General features: G+C 30.6%; 1 protein-coding gene across 3 annotated transcripts in view; it reads right to left on the reverse strand.

The window, feature by feature from the left end:
* The window catches only part of LOC145285857 (uncharacterized), a 96,583-nt gene that overhangs the window by 49,532 nt on the left and 22,403 nt on the right, over window positions 1-24,648 (reverse strand). The window contains exons 3-4 of one of the 3 annotated variants that reach the window (XM_080134297.1): window positions 19,826-19,956; window positions 5,509-5,638 (exon numbers count right to left, since the gene is read on the reverse strand). In XM_080134297.1, the coding sequence (XP_079990423.1) occupies window positions 5,509-5,638; window positions 19,826-19,956 (261 nt within the window). Of the gene's footprint in view, window positions 1-5,508; window positions 5,639-16,557; window positions 16,581-17,803; window positions 17,962-19,825; window positions 19,957-24,648 lie in introns of those variants that run through there. The other 2 variants (XM_080134298.1, XM_080134299.1) reach the window with 2 other exon arrangements.

A 24,648-nucleotide genomic window follows, 5' to 3' on the forward strand; every position in this document is an offset into this window, starting at 1 on the left:
CTTCTGAAGTCAAACCTGGGTCTCTTTAGACTTGGTCAGCGCTGAATCCTGCTGTCACACCCAGGGTGTGCCAACGGCCATTTAATTGCACCAGGGGATCAGCACACTCTTCAGCACATCCAGATACAGGTTGGTGTTGGCTTTCAAGCCTACTTTAAAGATATGAGGTGGCATGATGTGGCTTTCACTTGAAACCACATCAAAGACCATAACCATAGTTGAAAACTTTGTTTTCATCATTGTTATTTGTGGCAATGGTCTTGTTGTTATAACTTGGATCGGTAGAGAGCATGAGTTGTATACCGGCGCATTTCTGATCTCGTTCGTTGAACATTGTTTCCCTTTCAGACATGATAGAAGGCTCTATCGCTCTTGGGGTTTGTTCACAACTGGCCAACTAGTAGATGGTCTGCAACAAAAAAAGAAAATCAGTTTTCATTAAATGGAAATGGAATAATGTTGTCTTTTCTAGGGTGACAATTTTATCGTTCCAATATAGGACTTTTTTAAAAATACTATCTGAAGAAAACAAAACATGTTCGAAATGTGTAATAAACATTTAAACAACAAAGTTTTTTTGTTTTTTTTAAATGTTTCATTAAAAAAATTAAAAATATTAAATAATAACCAAAATTTAAAAAAAAAAGTATGTAGGAGATGGTTTTGTTCCAAAAATAGAAAAGGGTATACTTAAAGAAGTGAACCTACCCCCACACACACAAAAAAAAAAAAAAAACTTCTATAATAATAATAATAGAAATTATAAAAATGTGGAATGCAACAATTATATTTAACTAGCATGGGTGCCCAGCGTTGCCCGGTTCTTTGGAGTTGTGTGTTGCGCAAAAAAAAAAAAAAGTGGTAGTAGGCAGGCAGGCTCAAACCTGTAGTGCGAAGGAGGAAAAGAACATTAAAAAAAAAACAAAAAAAAAACCGTTACATCTTTGCCGATGCATCCTTCGCCAAACCAGAAGTGGCGAATGTTTGACTTAAGGCTAGTCATTCGAAAACAGGGGATGACTTTCAAAAATATCGACTAAAAAAAAACGACTCCTCCCTGTAGAAAAGTGCCCAGTTGAGGGGTGAAGGAATTAATGTTTTTAGCCAATATTTTGATATTTGTCGTCCAAAGGGTAGAGCTTCAAAACGATACCAAATCTCATGAAAATCCGTTGCCTTTGTCGAAAGTTTTAGGCATACATACATACATACATTTAAACAGACAGGTGAGATTTATATTATAGATTAAATAAGCACTAAGCATGACCTTACCACAAAAAGATGGGTGCATCATACATTGTTACCATTTAAAATATCTTGGTGGTAGGACAAAACAATTGTATGCTCTAAATAGAAAAAATAAAAAGTAATTTTTTGGTGAATTTGTAAAAGTTTGTTCTCTGCATTCAAAATGGTTCATATAATATTCTATACATCTATTAAGTTGAGTTTCTTGACGCACTGATATTGATATTAAAAGCCTACTTTTTCTATTTAAAAATTAATAAAACTAACTTTTTAATATATTCAGTCAGAGATATGAAAGCGATTTCATAAAGGTTAACTAATTTGCATATTCCTTTAAAAAACAAACATTCACTATTTAATTATTCTTATGGTCTCTTACAGGATGATTGATTTCATTTAACTATTATGCTCAACTTTTTTATGCATAGTTTCTACATCATGCATAATTGCATAGAATTTAGGATGAAAACATTCTAACACACAGACATGTTTATACATATATATAAGTGACCTTGTCTAGGTGTGTGCATAACGTCTCTACCAAACTCCCTTCTGAATATTTGGTCTGCAGACTTAAAACATGATATATAGGGCATTTGGACCTCAGGAACATTTCTGATTTGATTTTTAGCTTGTAAAAATAGCTGTCAAGGAGTTAAAATTGAAAAACAAAAACAGTTTACCTTGGCAGGAGTAAATCAACTATCTTCTGAGCATATATACACATACATTTTAAGCTTAATGTTGCTTAATTTTTAGCCTTTTTTATCCGTCTGGCAATTCGATTCCAGCTGATAGCACCAAAGTCATTTTTTTTTTCAACTTTTTAGATCATTACAATATATGTTTTGGGTACAATATAATAATCAATAGAGAAATTCCTCAACTATAATAAATATGTAAGTGTATTTTACGAATGGGCAATGCCAGACCGCTTGCTAATTTAAAATATAATATATATATATATATATATATATTTACTTGTACAGAAGTTCAGAAAAACATTGGTACCGTCGGTTTCAAGCCCAACATAAAGGGGACCAGTTGATTGTAAATCGCAAATAATGTTAGGCTTTCGTCAGCCATGTTGTTTCTATTTACCATTTACCATTAACTGATCCCCTTTATATCGGGCTTGAAACGGACGGTACCAATGTTTTTCTAAACTTCTGTACAATTAAATAAATAAATATTAAGCTCTTATATCGAAAAAGTTTTTCTTTGTAATCGAGCACTTTGTTGGAATACTTTCCAAAAAAAACAGTAAACATATATATATATATATATACGGTATAATCACGTTGACACACCAATTCCCATTAGATCATTGAAGTTAAGCAACATTGAGTCTAATCAGTATTAAAATGGGTGACCATTTGGTAATGCCAGGTGTTGTATGTGCTCGCAGCCTGGAGAGAGATGCGCACTGCCAGGCTATTCTTACCCAAGAAACGCTGCATGAAATAATGCAGTGCCCCCAAGAGCCCAGAGGGTTAAGGAACACATCATTTTTTATACATATATGCTTACACAAGACAACTCATTCTATCAAAAATGATCGAAAGAAATGTTATATTTTTCAAAATACGAAGAAAAAAAAGGCAGTCTTTAAGAAAAAAATTTATTTAAATTCAAACGATGAACTATGCACATCACTAGTTTTATCCGGAAATTGTTATTTTTCAGTGTGATTGTCGAAAAAATTAAAATATACTTCCCTACACATGGATGGAACTCAGGGCCTTTAGATTATGAAGCTTGTTTTTAATAGATCTCCATCTTATATCATTCTTAAGACTTTTCGTTCAATTCTGCCTTTCATGTCTGATATTGATTAGATGAACAAAACAGATGCACACATTCAATTATCATAATTATTGAGGATTTATATCTATCTATTATTATATAAAAGGAACTTTTAAAGGCCAAAGATAACGAGGGTGATGCCAATGAATATCGATGTGATAGTCAGACAGTAGAGTGTTCACCTCAGGGTGTTGTCACATTGGTCAGACCACTTGATAGAGAGGTAAGTTACAGTGTGATTGGCCAGGATTGAATCCCTGGTCTCAGTTATGGACAATGAAGTTTGATTGATTTAGTCACATGAGATAAAGAGACTGTTTTGAACTGAGCAGGACATGACCTTCATATAGAGTACGAATTGATGGTGGTGGTGGTGTTTAGAACCTTAATATCTTATATGATGATTTTTGTACAGAAAATCTTTTTACAGTCGAATTGAAATGCAGAAAAGAGAAAATGAGGACATATTTCTGTTGGTTTATTATAAAGGGAAGTTGTGTGTGTGTGTGTGTGTGTGTGTGTGTGTGTGTGTGTGTGTGTGTGTGTGTGTTCCCTATTGGCATGGAAACGGCTGGGCTGATTTTTTTAAATTTCACACAAGAAGGTAAATGATATGTCTAGGAGTCTTTTCATGTAGGTTTTGTGCCAGAATGCATCTGATAAGTATCGAAAATCAATAATTAAAAAAACCAGATTAAAGAAGGAAGGTGGAAAATTTGTTGATCTTCATTAAATCCCAGACAATACCAGGTCTCCCTGTTAGTAAGAGTTAAAATTTTGATTCTAATCTTTTTTTTTTGAAATTAAAAAAAAATTTGATCATAATCTTTTTTCTTTTTATAAGTAACCTTTTTATAAGTAACATTTTTAATATTTGTATATGAATAAGAAAGTAAGAAAACTGGAGTTGGTGATTTAGAAAAATAATGTTTCAATAAGAAAAAAAAGAAATAGATTTCTTTGAAAATTGTTTCAATAATGAAGGTCAGGTCCACTAATAATTATTCTATTTATAAAATTTTTTTTTTTTTTTTTTTACACAGTGATCACCACTTATCAAGGCCCGGAAGCCACTCAGGGATAAGGGTTATTGCAAGTACATTACATTAGTGTGGAGATTTGATGAAGTGTTTAATTAAGGGGGCGGTTCATTAGGAATTTGTTAATATTGGACTTGAAGACATCCAAGTTGTAGTCTGGAGGGAAGCAGGCAGACGGAACAGAGTTCCACAGGCATGCAGTTCTAAGAAAGAAGCTTTGTTCATGGAATCCGCATTTTGATTTAGGCACAGATATAGAGTGGGGGAAATTTTTCACAGTGGATTCAGCTAGACGGGTGTTTTTCGTGAAAGATTGGCGAGGGGGGGACCAGAGATTGGAGTTCAGACGAGCACCTGCCATGGAAATAACGATAAAACAAGGATAGGCTCGCAACGTCTCTTCTGTGGGAGAGAGGTTGCAGGGTAGAGAAAAGGGCATCCCCCACTAAGCTACAAAGTCTATTTTGTACTCTGTCAAGGCAGGATAGGCTGTTTTTAACAGCTCCTGCCCAGATATGGCAACAGTATTCCATCCTTGGACATACTTGGCTTTTATATAGATAGAAAAGAAAATGAAATTATTTATTCGATATCATGTTTTTAGATATATATTTTTTAAATTTGGTTTTAAAAAATTTAAAAAAAAAAACACTTTTTAGGATGTCTTTAGAAGAATCATTGTTGACTTTTAAAAAATATCATAATTAGTATTACCACATTACACTCATCATTCCAAAAACTATATCTGCCAGGCATTACACAAGAGTCTTTAATTTCTTCAATTTTTTAACAATGTAATTTTTTTCGTTTTCTCACCAAAGTATTATCTTGTATTATATAAATCTTAGTCAACTGGGTGTTTGTGTGATTATGTGTTTGTATGTCCACTAAAAGCTTTTGTCATCCATATCAAAGTGGCACGAACATGGTATACATAAAAAAGAGCAATCTCTCGGACACATAATATCGAAAAATTAAGAAAAATCCTTAATTATTTAGAAAATGGTGATTTGTTTGAAGGGTGTGAGGTCATGTAAAATCTTGCTTTCTACGCTGTTTGCAAATCATGCATGTGCGAACAGTTGATTTGTTGTTTTCTTTTAAAAAGCTAAATTTGCAACATCATAACATCTGTGTTGTCGTGGTTTGATTGATAATGTGTTTGCTTACAAACTTCACTATTGCGAGTTTGCATTCACCATGCGCCATTTATTTTCTTTTTTTGCTTCCAAAATTTTGCTTCCGGTTTTGCTTCTGGCTGATACCACACAAGTCCCCCTTTTTTTTTAATTATTTAACCACATTTTAAAATAAAATAAAAATTGTCTCAGTCTAGAAGCATCTCACCTTCACTGACCAATTACAGATTCCCCGCTCCTCCCCGACCAAATTGGGGTCCATACAACATTATTACCTGTTCAGCAAAACTCTGCACCCGTTTCATGTATATTCCATAATCAGTTTGAGTTTGAAAATTCATCCAACCAATTTGTAGACTAATCGAGAGATGCGGACCTTCAAGGAAATTCAATGGGAAATAATAACTGAAACAGAAGAAAAATTAAATAAAATTCATTAAAAAAAAAAAACATGGTTGTTTGTTTTGTAACATGCCAGCCTTTTTTTTTTTACTCACGTTCACTTCTAACAAGGCATTTCGCCAATTGGACTTAAGGGACTACTATTTGGGTCCATTCCTAGGAAAGATTAACATGATATTGATTTACATTACATTTAAACTTCTGCATATCAGTACAGTCAGGGAACCAGATAGCAGGAAGGGTATTCCAAATCTAGCTGTTCGAGGGAAGAAACTATTAGAGTGGAAAGCTTTCTGGCATTTAGGAAACTTAACGGTGAAGGGGTGTGATTTTGTTGGTAAGCGGTTTTGTCAAGGATATGTACGTCAAGGGGGTACAAGTGCAAAGAGTTCATCAGAGCATATTCCATTAAAATACTTATAAAATAGGCACAGAGATACAACATTGCGGCGATGGGACAGAGACTGGAGCTTAGTTGACAAAGTGAGACCTATTGGATTGAAGACTCTTTTTTGGACCCTATTCATGATGGAGAGACTAGTGGTAGATGCACCAGCCCAAATGTGGCAACAATACTCCATGCATGGACGAATGGTGACCTTGTAAAGGTATGGAATACTCTCAGGTGTGAGTAGTCTTCTAGCTCGATAGAGGGAATCCACCTTATTTGCAGCAGTCTTTGCAATGTCCTCTATGTATTTGTTCCAGTTCATATTGCCTGTAAGGTGTCTGAAGGAAGAATTCTCAGGTTGGGTGTTACTTGCCACGTATATCAGTGATTGGAAAGGTGTCTTGTAATTGTTGAAAGAGAGCAGCTTAGTCTTACTACCATTAAATGTTACAATCTATTTACGTTCTCATTCTACTATGGTTTGGAGGTCATTTTCTAACGATTTTGCCATTGTCTTAGATTTGTGTATGCCTGTTCTTCTCTCGTGCATGTTAACGAGCATTGTATCGTAACCAAATATACCCATCTCGGACATAATATTATTAGGGAGGTTGTAAATGTATATCAGGAATAATAATGGTTCAAGGATCAACCCCTGAGGCACTCCAGCATTTGCAGTTATTTACTGTCAGATACAATTTATTATTTTACCCCGAGCCGCATGTCACAAAAGCAGAAAAGTATTATTAACCATTTGATGAATTCAGATAAAGAAGAAATATTTTATGTAAATTTGTTTATTTAAATGTTTGTTAATACTATTCCCTCCTTGACAATCACATGATGTATGTGCCCTTGTTTACATATTGAGAGGATATGACAACAAAGATTTGGCCAATAAAGAGAAATGATATGAGAAAGATACAATGGATGTGTAAATGTGAGTTTTAAAGACTGGCTTAGATCTGATGACTTCAGAGGAAGATTAACTTCTGACTAGTGATGGGACGATTCCAATATTTTCCCCAATGCCGATACAATTACTGATTCCGATCCTTTATAAATCTCTAAATATTTAACTATAAAAGTGTCATTTTATCCCGATTACTGTAAAAACACTTCTTAAATGTGCATATATTTTCTCAAACGTAAAAACCCACTTCTGAGGGGGTGATCTAGAGATTTTAGTCTTCCTGGAAGTTTAAATCAATAAATATTTATTATTTTATTACTACTACAAGCAGTGGAAAATGTTTCTTCAACCAAAAACAAATAAAAAAGATAATTTAAGGAATCGGTTTTGGCATCGGAAAATAGGCGAAAATTTTTCCGATTCCGATACCCCAAAAAGCTCCAATTTTTCCGATTCCGATTAATTGTCCCAACATTACTTCTGACAACATAGGGAGTTGTATGCAGAACAGACTTTCCTGGTATCGTTACATTGACAGAATAGATGTAGGACAGTTGAGGTAGCATGGTCAGTTGGCAGAGGAAGACCAATTAAAATACAGGAGCAGATAAGGATGGTTTTGAGAAAAAGAAGATAGGTTAGGTTGAAAATCAATTTCTTAAATCCATCTAATGCGTGTCAACATGCAAAATAGACGAAGAATTGATGATGATGATGATGATGATGATGATGATGATGATGATGATGATGATGCAGCTTTTTATGGTTATTCACTGCTGATAGAAGTTTGTATTTTACCCATTGAAGAGCGTGTAGCAGAAAAACTTGCACAAGCACAATAGCAAGAGTTAATTCTCGTGGATTGAGATTTCCATTTTCTCCTTGACTTGTCCAATCACAAGCCAATTCTCGGTCATGTGACCGAGTGTATAAAAGGTAAAACCGAGAACACCATCCCTCTTACTCTCTTTCTTCCTGGCTTCAGCTGGCAGCAGACATTCGCCTGGGCTTTTGGCTCCAGGCCTGACGTGAGTAAAACAAGTCAACATGGCTAACATCAAAACTTGTTTCCACGTGCGCTTCACACACGTACTGTTTCCTACCACAAGACACTAACCCTTTGTCCCATCTCTACTATCGGAACAATATTCTTAAAAGCAAAAACACATTAAACACTTTTCTCTCTCTTTCAACAGGCTTGTCGGGTATTTGATCTACGTCCCCACATCAGGAACTCTTTTCACGACTACTATAAATACAAGTGCACACGAACCACTGAACTCTTCTACTAACCCGTTTCTTTCTTATACACACTACTAACGAAGATAACAAATAAAGTTTTTTATTAAATGATAAAATGAGACTTTCTTTCATTGTCTTCATTACCAAAGATCTCTACAGTGTAGGGATGAAACTTTGCTGCTTGTCGAGGTATTTACATCAAGGATGTACTTATAGTTTGTCAGAGCACTTTCTATTAAAATGCTTGTGCAACAGGCACAGAGATGCAACATTTCATCGATAGGACAGCGCGTACGAACACTGAACTCTTCTACTAACCCGTTTCTCTCTTGTATATGCTACTAACGAAGATGACAAATAAAGTTGTTTATAAAATGTTAAAATGAGACTTCCTTTCGTTGTCTTCATTTTTAACTAAAAGTGTCAAAAATAAAAAAGAAGAGAAAAAGGAAAAAGAAAGAAAAAATGGTAAAAAGAAAGAAAAGAACAATATTATTAATGCTCTGGTGGATTCTGGTAATAAAGTAGGAGCAGATATATCCAATCTATGTAAATTTTGGTCCTTGAAATGCCCCCAACTCCTCCCAATCACGTGGCATACATATCTGAATCAATTTTAATGATAATAGTGCTTTTTGAGGAGTGATTTGTCTACCAGAGAAGCCAGGCTCAAATTTCAAATATGTTATGTTGTTAATTAATTTGTTTTCTCTGTCATTGTCAATATACCTTCTACTATGAAGTCATTTAATGAAGAGAAGTACATTTTTCTTTATTTACTCCGTAATTAATTTAACAAAGGTTATTATTTAACCCAACTATGGTTATGCATCCAGAAACGATATATTGATGATAAAAAAGGAAAGAATTTTAACACGTTTAACCATTGTTTTTGACCATCTGGAATTTTCAGCTGTGATAAAAGAAAAGTTTTTGCTATTTATAAAAATAATAATTATGGATGCAAAGCTTAATGTTTTCGTGCCACTATTTGATGAAATCGACTACTTGACATGGCGAGTTCAATATGGCTTTAATTAGGGATGGTGACTGGGGAATTGTTGATGGAATGGAATTTGCTCCCAAAAGGGACTTGATATACAAGCACACAGAACGTATATGTTAAGGAGAGATAGTGCATTAGCCACAATTGTTATTTCAGTGAAAACGTCACAATTATATTTAATTGAAGATGTGACTGATCCCATGATCATTTGGAAGAAATTGGCTGATCAATTTCAAAAGAAAACGTGGGCTAACAAATTAGCCTAAAGGAGAAAATTATGTTCCCTAGAATTAAAAGAAGGTGACTGTTATTGAACACATCAAAACGGTGGTTGAGATATTTGATGAGTTGGTGACGTAATACGCAAAGAGGACAGAGTTGTGAATCTCCTAGTTATACTTCCAGATTACTACAACATGTTGGTGACAGCACTCTTTTTTTCTTTTTTTTTTACATGGTGGTCACCGCTTATCAAGGCCCGGAAGCCACTCAGGGATAAGGGTTATTGCAAGTATAGTACGTTAGTGTGGAGATTTGATGAAGTGTTTACTTAAGGGGGCGGTTCATTAGGAATTTGTTTACGTTGGACTTGAAGACATCCAAGTTGTAGTCAGGTGGGAAGCAGGCAGACAGAACAGCTAATCAAGAAGTTCCTAAGTGGATCTTAATAACTGAGCAACTGTTACGTGAAGAATCCAAAATTAAAGGAAGGGAAGATAATAATGCAGAATTGAAAGCTATGACATCAAAACACCACGTCAGCAGAAAGGGACCCAAGTGTTATCGTGGTGGAAAAACTTGACACATTAAACGTGATTGTCGACTGCTTGATGAAGATACTGAGGAGAATTTCAAGCAGAATTATCAAAAAAAAAAAAAAAAGAAAGAGTTCTTCAATAAGAAACTGCAAGATAATTTAAACATTGTCGGACTTTTCTCACATAATGCGTTGTCTAAGAATAAAATTACAGAGTGGGTTGTGGATTCTGGTGCTACGTGTCACAAGTGTTATGATATGAAAAAATGTATTAATTTCCTAAAATTGTATGCATCAGAAAAATAACCTTTGGTGATGCATTCTCAGTCGAAGCATTAGAAATAGGAATTATAGAATTAAATGTAATTGTACCAAAAGGGAAATACTGAAGATGCAAGTTGTATGAGACTCGATACGTTCCCAAATTATGTTACAACTTACTAAGTGTATCCAGAGCTTAACAGTAGAAAGGTTAAAAGATGTTATGTTGTTAATTAATTTGTTTTCTTTGTCATCGTCAATATATATTCCACTATGAAGTCATAAGGAAGAAAGGTACGTTTTTCTTTATTTATTATGTAATTTAACAAAAGTTATTAATTAACCTAACAGTAGTCAGATGGAAAGCAGTCTGATGCTACTGTGTCACACAGACAGGGATTTCTTTGAAAGAAATTTTGTTCATGCAAGTTCTGTTTAGTTTTAAAGGGGGAAAAAAAGAAAAACTGTTGACAATAGTTTTACAAGCTTGACAGTTTAAACACCGACGAAACAGCAGAAAACAATATTTAATGAAACATACACAACAGTGTTATGAGTTGTAGTGAATATTTGCTGGCAACCAAGAAATATCTACTGTATATTTTGACATATAAGACAACTCTTAAAGTTAAAAAATCATCTTTAAAAACCAATATTTTATAAGATACTGGGTGTTGCAATCTCTGGCCTAGGCTAAACAAACATGGTATTGTGATTCAGCAGTCGTCTTATACAACCGATATATGATAAATTTATTAAAATTTGCTTCAATTTTGTATCTTATCTGACGGTTGCCTTATACGCCGAAATATATGGTACATAGATACTTTCCATCTTGCAAAATAAAAGATGGGCTTCGATTCATTGGTCACAATAGAGAAGTAAGTCAGAACTATTGAGGCAACTATTGACATTATGGAGCCCATCAAGTGGGAGACCACATGACGCACACATCAACAAACTTGTAGAGGACCCATCGACAGCAACACTTATTGCAAGATAATTCCATGCAATCAGTGCATGATTGAACAGATTTGATAGGATTTGAACTTTGCAGAGTAGTATTCATTAGGCAAAGTATGTGGCACTGTTAAAAATATGGTTAATTCCAACGAATCTCACATTATAAAGTAAAGAATTTGAATTTCAACACTTATTAGGAAGAATTTGTTGCAGAAACCTATCCTAAAAAAATTGCAGAGAATTAATTCCCATGAGAATATTTTCAAGTTATTCCATCTTATTTACAAAAATAAGTAAAAAAAAGTACATTTACTTTTTTACACCAATAGATATTTCTTCTAAAGCTATGACAGCAATCAAGAGGATATTCATCATCCCAATTTGACTTGCAGTTGAAATGAACATATTTAGCATGACACCACATTTAATGTCACTCAAATAACATAAAATGAAACAAAATAAAAACATGCATCTTTAAATTAGTTGGATTTTAGAGTATTATTTATGATAAAAGTCAAAAGCAATTTATATTTCTTTATCTTCATATAAAGATAAATCACCCATCATCAAAATTAGTAACTTAATCTGAAGTAGCCTTGTAGAAAAAATTAATGGCACGAAAAGAATTGTAAGTTTATCAAGAAAAATGTTTAAATTTTGTTTGTACACAAAGTTTATCAAAATATTCCCCCACCAAAATGAGATGTTGCAAGTTGAAACTGAAGGCAATTTCACTATATTGATCTGTTTTCACATCCCTAACTCTAGGCTGGTTTGTGATAGCTATTATTATTATACAGAAAGAGATACACAGAAAAAGAGAGGATGTATTACGATTTAAAACAGAGTTTGGTGCGTATTCATAATTACACTTATTTAAAAGCAAAAACAAAAAATATTGAAAAAACTTTTATGATGTACGTAATCATCACGGAACAAAGATGTGATATTCCAAATTTTCAGAGGTTGAAACCTAATTATAGAAGACCAAACCAGACCTATTATTCCTAAGAGAAACTGGCATTACCCTAGATGAGATCGTAATTTAAGAATATTCTAATTTAACATCCAAATCTGATCCCCAAGATTGCCATGGGCATGGAATATGTGCCTACATTAGAGATGGCTTTTCCATGTGGTAGGGACATCTCCAGAGAAGACCCCAAATTGCCCTATGTGTGCTTCCGGGTTGCACTTGCTCACACCACTGCATTTATATTTGCCCTCTATCACGCTCACAATAACAGTGTTACTATCTTTAAGAGCATATCTGAGAAAATTGATCACATCCTATCTGCTCATCCTTTGGCTAACATTCACGTCTGTGCAGACTTCAATGTTCACAACGTGGAATTGTTAGCCTACTCAAACAAGACAGAGGATGAGGGGAGGTACTGCCATGATTTCTTCATTGGTTATGACTCAACTCAGATTGTTCATAAACCCACCCGTGTGTTCGACACTGATGGTCAGTATGCAAGTTTCCTAGACCTTTTCTTGCCCTGAGCTATGTTCATCCTTCATTCTGTCTCGACTGGGATCTCCTGATCACTCAGTCTCAGTTAAGATAAAAACAAAATGTAATAAGTCCTCTGACATACCTCTCTATTGTACAGTACATCGATACTGCATGGATGACTGGGATAGCTTTCATATATTTATATCAGATCTACATCTGTGTTCCATGTTTAAAAAGAACATGTCCTCTATTGTATCAGACCTGACAGAATGGTTAATTGTAAGTATAAACCGCTTCATACCCTCAAAAACATTCCACCAAAAACCTAACAGCCAGCCGTGGTTCTCTCCAGTGTGCTGTTGCCATTGCACACAGAAATCACTATTTCCATTGCTTTGAACGTAATTGATGTACTGAAACTAAAAACGCCTTCAGGACTACTAGCAACCACTGTAAAAGAGTAATAAAGAATACGAGAAAGTTGTATGCTCAGTCCGTCAAGTCCAAAGTAGCTGAGCAGTGGCTTGATTCCTACCAGTTTTGGCAAATAGCAATAGAGTCCTCAATAGAAGCATGTGTTCCATACTAACCATCATTCATGGACCTGAGGTAATCTCTTCAGCATCGGACAAAGCCAATGTCTTTACCAGGAAATTTGCAGCTAATTCTACCCCATACAGTCAGGCCCCCCCCCCATATTATCTCCTGTGTCTGAAAACACTATGCAACATACACATATCTGTGCATGATGTTGCCAAGCTAATCAAACCTTTGATTCCAGTAAAGCAACTGGTCTAAATAGCATTCCTGTTATAGTGCACAAAAGGCTTCAACCAGAACAAGCTCCTATACTTACGGTCCTGGATATGACCTAAACCTATATCCGATGGTGAGGGCCCCAGCTTGCAGGCCTTAGGGAGTGTGGAGCCACCCTTTAATTGCCATTGCTCCCAGGTCCACTCTGACTATTTAACTATGGGTTAAATAGATTACGACTTAAAAAACAAATATACTATATTAAAAAAATCGTTCTTCAAAATCACCAGATTCGGCATTAAATAACCTGAAAAGGGTTGATATGCCGTAAAACAAAACAACCAACCAACCTATACTTACAATGCTGTTTAAGCGTTGTCTTAAGGAGAAATGCTTACCAACACCCTGGAAAACCTTGTCAGTATGTCTTGTATTTAAAAATTCGGGTGATCGGTCATCTCCCTCTCAATACAGACCAATCAGTCTTCTGTGCGTCATGAGTAAGTTACTAGAATGTCTTAAATAGAAAAGTAGTCAACCACCTCAGCAAAAAACAACCTTCTTAGTGACATACAATATGGTTTTCCTTCTACCAGATCTATAGCAGATGTACTAACAGTTACATTGCATAGGATTAGCGAATCTCTCAATAGAGGTTTTCTTTCTAGGGAAATTGCTCAACATATAAAAGGCCTTTCATAGAGTGTGGCATAACGACCTACTCCATAAAATCTCCAGTACGGTATAGCTGGAAATGTCTTTTGAATTATCAAATCATTTCTCTCTGATATGTTTGTAAGAATAGTGGTTGATGGGCAGAAATCAGAAGCTCACAGTAATAATGCTGGAGTCCCTCAGGGGTCCATCTTGGGTTCAACTTCCTTCCTGATGTACATCAATGATCTCCCAATTCATATCCTAAGATCATTTGTAGACATTTATGCTGATGACTCTAAAATTTATGGCAACACTTCAAAGTATGTAAACAACCAAGTTCCCTTCGGTTCTCTCTCCTCTGAACTTGAGCACGTGGTGCAATGGGGAAAGAGGTGGCTGGTTAATTTTAATGCATCTAAAACCAAGCTTCTATCTTTACATCATCAATGCTGATCCCCATCTGGCATCAATTGAAATGAATGGTTCTCTTCTTGGGGAGGATCCATAGTTTGACAAGCTGTTTAGTCTGACCTTTACTTCTGATGTGAGATGGAACACATACATCAAATCTGTTGCCAATGCTGCTGGAAAAATAGTGGAATCGTTCTACGGCTCTAGTAGATATCTCACTGCTGATACAATTCTCTACCTGTATAAGAGCCAAGTATGTCCAAGGATGGATACTGTTGCCACATCTGGGCAGGAGCTGCTAGAAAAACCTTATCCTGCCTTGACAGAGTTCAAGATAGATTTTTTAACCTAGTGGGGGATGCTCTTTTCTCTTCCTTATAACCTCTTTCCCACAGAAGAGACGTTGTGAGCCTGTCTCTGCTTTATCATTATTTTCATGGCAAGTGCTCGTCTGAGCTCCAATCTATGGTCCCCACCTTGCCTGACTTTCAGAAAAAAAACACTCATCTAGCTGAAACCGCTATCAATAATTTCCCCTATTCTTTATCCGTGCCTAAACTTAAACATAGATTCCATGAACAAAGCTTGTTTCTTAGAACTGCACATCTGTAGAACTCTGTTCCATTTTCCTGCTTTCCAACTAACTACAATATGGTCATTTTCAAGTTCAATTAAACAAGTTCTTGATGAGCCATCTCCTTAAGTAATCCAATTTACCAAATTTTCACTACTAATGATTACTATTATATTTTCCCATTTACTACCATAACCTCATTAACCATTATTTTCGAGCAACCTCCAGGCCTTGATAAGTGTTGATTCCTTTGTAAAAAAAAATTGTTTTTTAAGTACATAAATCGATCAAGTAGTTGCTTTTAACTAAGAAAATCTAAATTTATGATTTTTAGCAAATTATTTTCATGGAAACAACTATGATGGAAAACATTATTTTTTCATGGAAACAACTATGACGGAAAACATTATTTTTTCATGGAAACAACTATGATTGAAAACATTATTTTCATGGAAACAACTATGATTGAAAACATTATTTTTTATGGAAACAACTATGATTGAAAACATTATTTTTTATGGAAACAACTATGACGGAAAACATTATTTTTTCATGGAAACAACTATGATTGAAAACATTATTTTCATGGAAACAACTATGATTGAAAACATTATTTTCATGGAAACAACTATGAGTGAAAACATTATTTTTTATGGAAACAACTATGACGGAAAATATTATTTTTTCATGGAAACAACTATGATTGAAAACATTATTTTCATGGAAACAACTATGATTGAAAACATTATTTTTTATGGAAACAACTATGACGGAAAATATTATTTTTTCATGGAAACAACTATGATTGAAAACACTTTTTATCAAAACAACTATAATCGAAAACATTTATAACATAAAAATGACTATGATGAAAAACATTTTTTCTCATGCAGACAACTATGATTGAAAACATTTTTATGAAAACAACTTTGATTGAAAACATTTTCTTTTCATAAAAACAACTTTGATCAAAAATATTTTTTTAGGATAAAAATCAATTTTTTGCATGGAAAATGTCAGAAAAGTGTTGTTTTTCCTTTTTAATAAAAATAATCTTGTCTGCTGATTGCATATTAACTAATCCCCGTCGTCTTTTGTTTTTCAGTTGAATTTCTGGCTGCTTAACATAAACTATCAAAAGATGCCAATGTGAGTTTTGGTAAGGTTATGGATTAGTACTAAAAGATCTAGTACGATTTCTTTGTGTGGATAGTCAGCAATGGTGTGCGTTTTCCCATGCATCTTCTACACTTAAAGTTGGGGTTTAGCGCTTGAAATGCTATTTCAAGCCAAAGGGTGACATACATAAGCTGATAGAAACGTGTGAACGTATCTGTAACAGTGTGGACACGTGTATGGCAGCTTTATGCAAATAACCAAGCCGTGTGAGAGATGACGTCATGGCAAGGAAGAAGGAAAACGATTATAAAAGGAACGTGTGTGCAGATCAATGATCTCGATCATGTAAAAAGAGTTGTAAATAAATTTATGTTGTTCTAGCGAAAAAACTGAGTTAAATTTCTTTCCTCTACCTTTCTTATGTTCCTTGCGATGGAGTCTACAACATGTTGAGTCCCTATATGTTAACACGTGTGTAAACGTGTAACGTTACATATCTAAAAAAAGAATGAGGAAACTATTGGTGACGTAAAGATAAACTGTTCAAGTATTTACAAACGCTGTCATATTGTCATGACTCATAAGCAGATAACGATTAGAATTATTGCAACGTCACAAAACATGAAAAAAAAACTTAACTGAAGCACGACAGACAGATAGACAGGCAGGCAGACAGAAAGACAGAAAGATAGGTAGGCAGATAGATAGCCAGAAAGATAGACAGATAGATAGAAAGAAAGACATACAGAAAGATAGATAGAAAGAGAGAAAGAGAGAAAGAAAGATAGACAGATAGATAGAAAGAAAGACATACAGAAAGATAGATAGAAAGAAAGATAGATAGAAAGAGAGAAAGATAGAAAGAAAGATAGATAGAAAGAGAGAAAGAAAGATAGACTGATAAATAGATAGATAGATAAATAGATGGACGGAAAGATGGGCAGACAGATAGACAGACAGACAGACAAACAGAAAGATAGACAGACAAACAAACAGAAAGATAGACAGACAGAAAGATAGATAAACAAACAGACAAACAAACAGATAGATAGATATACAGACAGACAAACAGAAAGATAAACAGACAGAAAGATAGATAGACAAACAAACAGACAAACAAACAGACAGACAAACAGACAGACAGATAAACAGAAAGATAGACAAACAGACAAACAAACAGACAAACAAACATATAGATATACAGACAGACAGACAAACAGAAAGATAGACAGACAGAAAGATAGATAGACAGACAGACAGACAGACAGATAAACAGAAAGATAGATAGACAAACAGACAGACAAACAAACAGACAGACAAACAAACAGATAGATAGATGGATTGATAGATATACAGACAGACAGACAAACAAAGATAGACAGAAAGATAGACAGAAAGACAGACAAACAGATAGATAGATAGATATACAGACAGACAGACATAATAACAGAAAGATAGATAGCCAGAAAGATAGATAGACAAACAGATAGATAGATGGATAGACAGACAGACAGATCGACAGGCAGATCCACTTATGAAGGTCTGTAAACTCATGAAAAAATTATACTTCAAAATTAACAATCACAAAACAAATATTTATGAAGTGGCGACTCATCAAAAAAATAAATAAATGAAAAATAAAACTTAAAATAAATACACCTGTAAAGTATGAACATTAGACATTCAATATCATCATTTTCAGCTGCTTACATACAGGGAATACATAATATTCTCAGCTCAATAGGGCGATCATTGTGTGTATTATCATTAACAGTATGCAAATGAGTCTTTACTGCTGTACCAACAAAATACGATACATGTGTTGAAAAATAAAAAATGAGAAACAGTTGGCTAACAATAACATTTAGTTCATTTCCAGTTTGCTGAGGACAAATATAAAAAGAAAGTAAAAAAAAGGTTACGCACAAAGTAAATAGAGAAAAGCGTTTTATGACTAAGAAAATGCATCACGGTGTCAGATGTAAAATTGAAGGTGTTTGAATACACGAGATATGTAAATTTACTCATAAATTTCAGCATTAGCTTAAACATCATTCAGCAAATAATTTTTTTTTTTTTTTTACATTTTCACTCCAAACAAGGCACATTGCCACTTTGATCTATCAGGGACATAAGCTACAGGGATACTATGTGGGGAGTTGGACAGCAAGATGTCGGTTCACGTTACACTTGAACTTCTGCATGTCAGTACAGTTGGGGAAGCAGGAACTCGGAAGAGAATTCCAAAGTCTAGCAGTTCTGGGGAAGAAACTACTGGAATAGAAGGCTCTCTTACATCTAGGGATCTCAACTGTGAAGGGGTGGGATTTAGCTGCTTGTCAGGTTTGTCGGGGGTATTTACGTCGAGGGGGTACCAGTGCTTGCAGTTCGTCGGAGCATTCACTGTTAAAGTACTTGTAAAACAGGCAGAGGGATGCTACATTTCGTCGATGGGACAGAGGCTGAAGCTTAGATGACAGTTCAGGACCTATCAGGTTAGCGACTCTCTTTTGAACATTTCAGCAACACTGAGAGACAATCGACTCCTTTGGATAATCTAACAAGTAAAGCTGTTATGGTTTAAAATGCAACCCAATTCACCTATTCAGTGTACCTATTTCAGAAAGAATTTATTTTTAATTCTATTTAAAAAAAAATATATGCTATTACAAACATAAATGTGATAGACAGACAGAGACTCTTCTAGAGATGCGTGGACTAAAGACAAACTCTGTAAACTAAGCAATAAAATACATCCAATGACACCTGATGAAGGGAAGACGTCTTAAAATATAGCATCATGGATATGCCATCGGACCACCTGACGAAAGTTAGAACATATTACATGTAAAATTATATATATATATATATATATATATATATATATATATATATATAGATATATAGATAGATAGATAGATAGTATGGGCAGATCATCATATAATGATTAGATCACTCTGAAAGACGTTAAAAACATTTAAAAATAAATGTTTAAATTTCAACAGTATTTCTCGCAGTTAATGGTAGCTGAATGGATTGGGCCCATGCTAATGGAGTTAGAGATGGCTTCTGTTCTAACGACCGGTGTTAATTATGTCACCCTGCACTGATGATTCCCGAAAGTATGAAACACTAGTGTCTGTAGGTATTTAATAATTATTATAGTAAATAATTATATATACATGCATATATACATAGATATATGTCAGTGTTGGGACGATTGATCAGAACTTTTGGGGGTATTGGAATTGATATTGGAAAAATTTGCGCTTATTTTCCGATGCCAAAACTGATTCTTTTTATTATCTTTTTTATTTGATTTTGTTTAAAACAAAATCTTCCATTGCTGGTAGTAATAATAAAATAAATATTTATTGATTTTTTTAACTACTAGTTAGACTAAAATCTATAGATCACGACCCACAAGTGTATTTTTATGCTTGAGAAAATATTAGAAACGTCCCATCACTAAGATACATATAATTATACATATATGCACACATGTAAAAGTCGAACTACATAGCTGGTTCCACGATTATATCTTAAGTTGCTCTTATTTGTGTCTTTCTGTTACATCTCTGCATTGTTCTACCTTATAAAAACCCCAAATTTCTTTTATATACACATTCAACAATGCTTCAAGCAAACTACTTTAACCTCTTCAATCACATGTTGACTTACCTTTCAAAGTCAAATCCACTGATGGCACAACTGAGATCTTCAATCAACATGAGAATATCTAATTTAACACTTTTGCTTAAAGATTCTAAGTCAATCTCCTTGGCTTCGTTGAAAAATTGTTGCATAATTTCCTGAAAAGAAAAAAAATATCCGTAAATTCAAAATAAAGTAAATCTTTACATATTTCAAAATGTTTTTATGGAAACTTGATAAACACTCGTTTCTAAAATCACATTCTACATAAAATCATTCTATATAAGGAAAAGAATAAATTAATAATTTTTTTATAATTACGATGTGGGTAACCTCAACAATAAGCACCAACGGTTGGCATGTGCTCTCTAGAGAAGAACTGGCATTTAAAACTGAAACCCGTCCAATAGAATAAATAAAATAAATGTAAATTGTTAGATTAAGCATAAAACTCCAGTTAAATATTTGTACTTGATAAATTGATTGTAATAACTAAATCTAAATATTTCTACTTGACTAATTTATTATAAAACTCCATCGAAATATTTTTTCTTGATTAATTTATTATAAAACTCCATCTAAATTATTTTACTTGATTAATTTATTATAAAACTCCATCTAAATATTTTACTTGATTAATTTATTATAAGACTTCATCTAAATATTTTTACTTTATTAATTTATTATAAAACTCCATCTAAATATTTTTACTTTATTAATTTATTATAAAACTTCATCTAAATATTTTTACTTTATTAATTTATTATAAAACTCCATCTAAATATTTTTACTTGATTAATTTATTATAAAACTTCATCTAAATATTTTTACTTGATTAATTTATTATAAAACTTCATCTAAATATTTTTACTTGATTAATTTATTATAAAACTTCATCTAAATTGTTTTACTTTATTAATTTATTATAAAACTCCATCTAAATATTTTTACTTTATTAATTTATTATAAAACTCCATCTAAATATTTTTACTTGATTAATTTATTATAAAACTTCATCTAAATATTTTTACTTTATTAATTTATTATAAAACTTCATCTAAATATTTTTACTAGATTAATTTATTATAAAACTTCATCTAAATTGTTTTACTTTATTAATTTATTATAAAACTTCATCTAAATTGTTTTACTTTATTAATTTATTATAAAACTTCATCTAAATATTTTTACTTGATTAATTTATTATAAAACTTCATCTAAATATTTTTACTTTATTAATTTATTATAAAACTCCATCTAAATATTTTTACTTGATTAATTTATTATAAAACTCCATCTAAATATTTTTACTTGATTAATTTATTATAAAACTCCATCTAAATATTTTTACTTTATTAATTTATTATAAAACTCCATCTAAATATTTTTACTTGATTAATTTATTATAAGACTTCATCTAAATATTTTTACTTTATTAATTTATTATAAAACTTCATCTAAATATTTTTACTTGATTAATTTATTATAAAACTTCATCTAAATATTTTTACTTTATTAATTTATTATAAAACTTCATCTAAATTGTTTTACTTTATTAATTTATTATAAAACTCCATCTAAATATTTTTACTTTATTAATTTATTACAAAACTCCATCTAAATATTTTTACTTGATTAATTTATTATAAAACTTCATCTAAATATTTTTACTTTATTAATTTATTATAAAACTTCATCTAAATATTTTTACTTTATTAATTTATTATAAAACTCCATCTAAATATTTTTACTTTATTAATTTATTATAAAACTTCATCTAAATATTTTTACTTGATTAATTTATTATAAAACTTCATCTAAATATTTTTACTTTATTAATTTATTATAAAACTCCATCTAAATATTTTTACTTTATTAATTTATTATAAAACTTCATCTAAATATTTTTACTTTATTAATTTATTATAAAACTCCATCTAAATATTTTTACTTTATTAATTTATTATAAAACTTCATCTAAATATTTTTACTTTATTAATTTATTATAAAACTTCATCTAAATATTTTTACTTTATTAATTTATTATAAAACTCCATCTAAATATTTTTACTTGATTAATTTATTATAAAACTTCATCTAAATATTTTTACTTTATTAATTTATTATAAAACTTCATCTAAATATTTTTACTTTATTAATTTATTATAAAACTCCATCTAAATATTTTTACTTTATTAATTTATTATAAAACTTCATCTAAATTGTTTTACTTTATTAATTTATTATAAAACTCCATCTAAATATTTTTACTTGATTAATTTATTATAAAACTTCATCTAAATATTTTTACTTTATTAATTTATTATAAAACTTCATCTAAATAATTTTACTTGATTAATTTATTATAAAACTTCATCTAAATATTTTTACTTGATTAATTTATTATAAAACTTCATCTAAATATTTTTACTTGATTAATTTATTATAAAACTTCATCTAAATATTTTTACTTTATTAATTTATTATAAAACTTCATCTAAATTGTTTTACTTTATTAATTTATTATAAAACTCCATCTAAATATTTTTACTTTATTAATTTATTATAAAACTCCATCTAAATATTTTTACTTGATTAATTTATTATAAAACTTCATCTAAATATTTTTACTTTATTAATTTATTATAAAACTCCATCTAAATATTTTTACTTTATTAATTTATTATAAAACTTCATCTAAATATTTTTACTAGATTAATTTATTATAAAACTTCATCTAAATATTTTTACTTGATTAATTTATTATAAAACTCCATCTAAATATTTTTACTTGATTAATTTATTATAAAACTTCATCTAAATATTTTTACTTTATTAATTTATTATAAAACTTCATCTAAATATTTTTACTTTATTAATTTATTATAAAACTTCATCTAAATATTTTTACTTTATTAATTTATTATAAAACTTCATCTAAATTGTTTTACTTTATTAATTTATTATAAAACTCCATCTAAATATTTTTACTTGATTAATTTATTATAAAACTTCATCTAAATATTTTTACTTTATTAATTTATTATAAAACTTCATCTAAATAATTTTACTTGATTAATTTATTATAAAACTTCATCTAAATATTTTTACTTGATTAATTTATTATAAAACTTCATCTAAATATTTTTACTTGATTAATTTATTATAAAACTTCATCTAAATATTTTTACTTTATTAATTTATTATAAAACTTCATCTAAATTGTTTTACTTTATTAATTTATTATAAAACTCCATCTAAATATTTTTACTTTATTAATTTATTATAAAACTCCATCTAAATATTTTTACTAGATTAATTTATTATAAAACTTCATCTAAATATTTTTACTTGATTAATTTATTATAACACTTCATCTAAATATTTTTACTTTATTAATTTATTATAAAACTCCATCTAAATATTTTTACTTTATTAATTTATTATAAAACTTCATCTAAATATTTTTACTTGATTAATTTATTATAAAACTTCATCTAAATATTTTTACTTTATTAATTTATTATAAAACTCCATCTAAATATTTTTACTTGATTAATTTATTATAAAACTTCATCTAAATATTTTTACTTGATTAATTTATTATAAAACTCCATCTAAATATTTTTACTTTATTAATTTATTATAAAACTTCATCTAAATATTTTTACTTGATTAATTTATTATAAAACTTCATCTAAATTGTTTTACTTTATTAATTTATTATAAAACTCCATCTAAATATTTTTACTTGATTAATTTATTATAAAACTCCATCTAAATATTTTTACTTTATTAATTTATTATAAAACTTCATCTAAATATTTTTACTTTATTAATTTATTATAAAACTTCATCTAAATATTTTTACTTTATTAATTTATTATAAAACTTCATCTAAATATTTTTACTTTATTATTTTATTATAAAACTTCATCTAAATATTTTTACTAGATTAATTTATTATAAAACTCCATCTAAATATTTTTACTAGATTAATTTATTATAAAACTCCATCTAAATATTTTTACTTTATTAATTTATTATAAAACTTCATCTAAATATTTTTACTTTATTAATTTATTATAAAACTTCATCTAAATATTTTTACTTTATTAATTTATTATAAAACTTCATCTAAATATTTTTACTTTATTAATTTATTATAAAACTTCATCTAAATATTTTTACTTTATTAATTTATTATAAAACTTCATCTAAATATTTTTACTTTATTAATTTATTATAAAACTTCATCTAAATATTTTTACTAGATTAATTTATTATAAAACTTCATCTAAATATTTTTACTTTATTAATTTATTATAAAACTTCATCTAAATATTTTTACTAGATTAATTTATTATAAAACTCCATCTAAATATTTTTACTAGATTAATTTATTATAAAACTTCATCTAAATATTTTTACTTTATTAATTTATTATAAAACTTCATCTAAATATTTTTACATTATTAATTTATTATAAAACTCCATTTAAATATTTCTACTTGATAAATTTATTGTAATAACTAAGTCTAAATATTTCTACTTGATTAATTTATTATAAAACTCCATCTAAATATTTTTACTTGATTAATTTATTATAAAGACTAACCGGAAGGTGACAGTGGCTAAGTGGTTAACGATGCAGTTTGACAACCTGGGTGTGAAAAGTTTGAATTTAGTTTGTTCCACGGAAACACTTTCACTTGGGATGTTGGCAACCTTCATGTGTTCCTCCTGATGTCTTTCTACAAAGGATTTTTTACTATAAAAATATCGGGGAAACCAATGCCAACAATGGAATCATCTGATTCATATGAAATGAATGACTAATGTTAGAAACT

The sequence above is a fragment of the Euprymna scolopes genome, chromosome 10 (assembly GCF_053919585.1).
Source record: "Euprymna scolopes isolate OS-2025 chromosome 10, ASM5391958v1, whole genome shotgun sequence".
Taxonomy (NCBI): Eukaryota; Metazoa; Mollusca; class Cephalopoda; order Sepiida; family Sepiolidae; genus Euprymna; species Euprymna scolopes.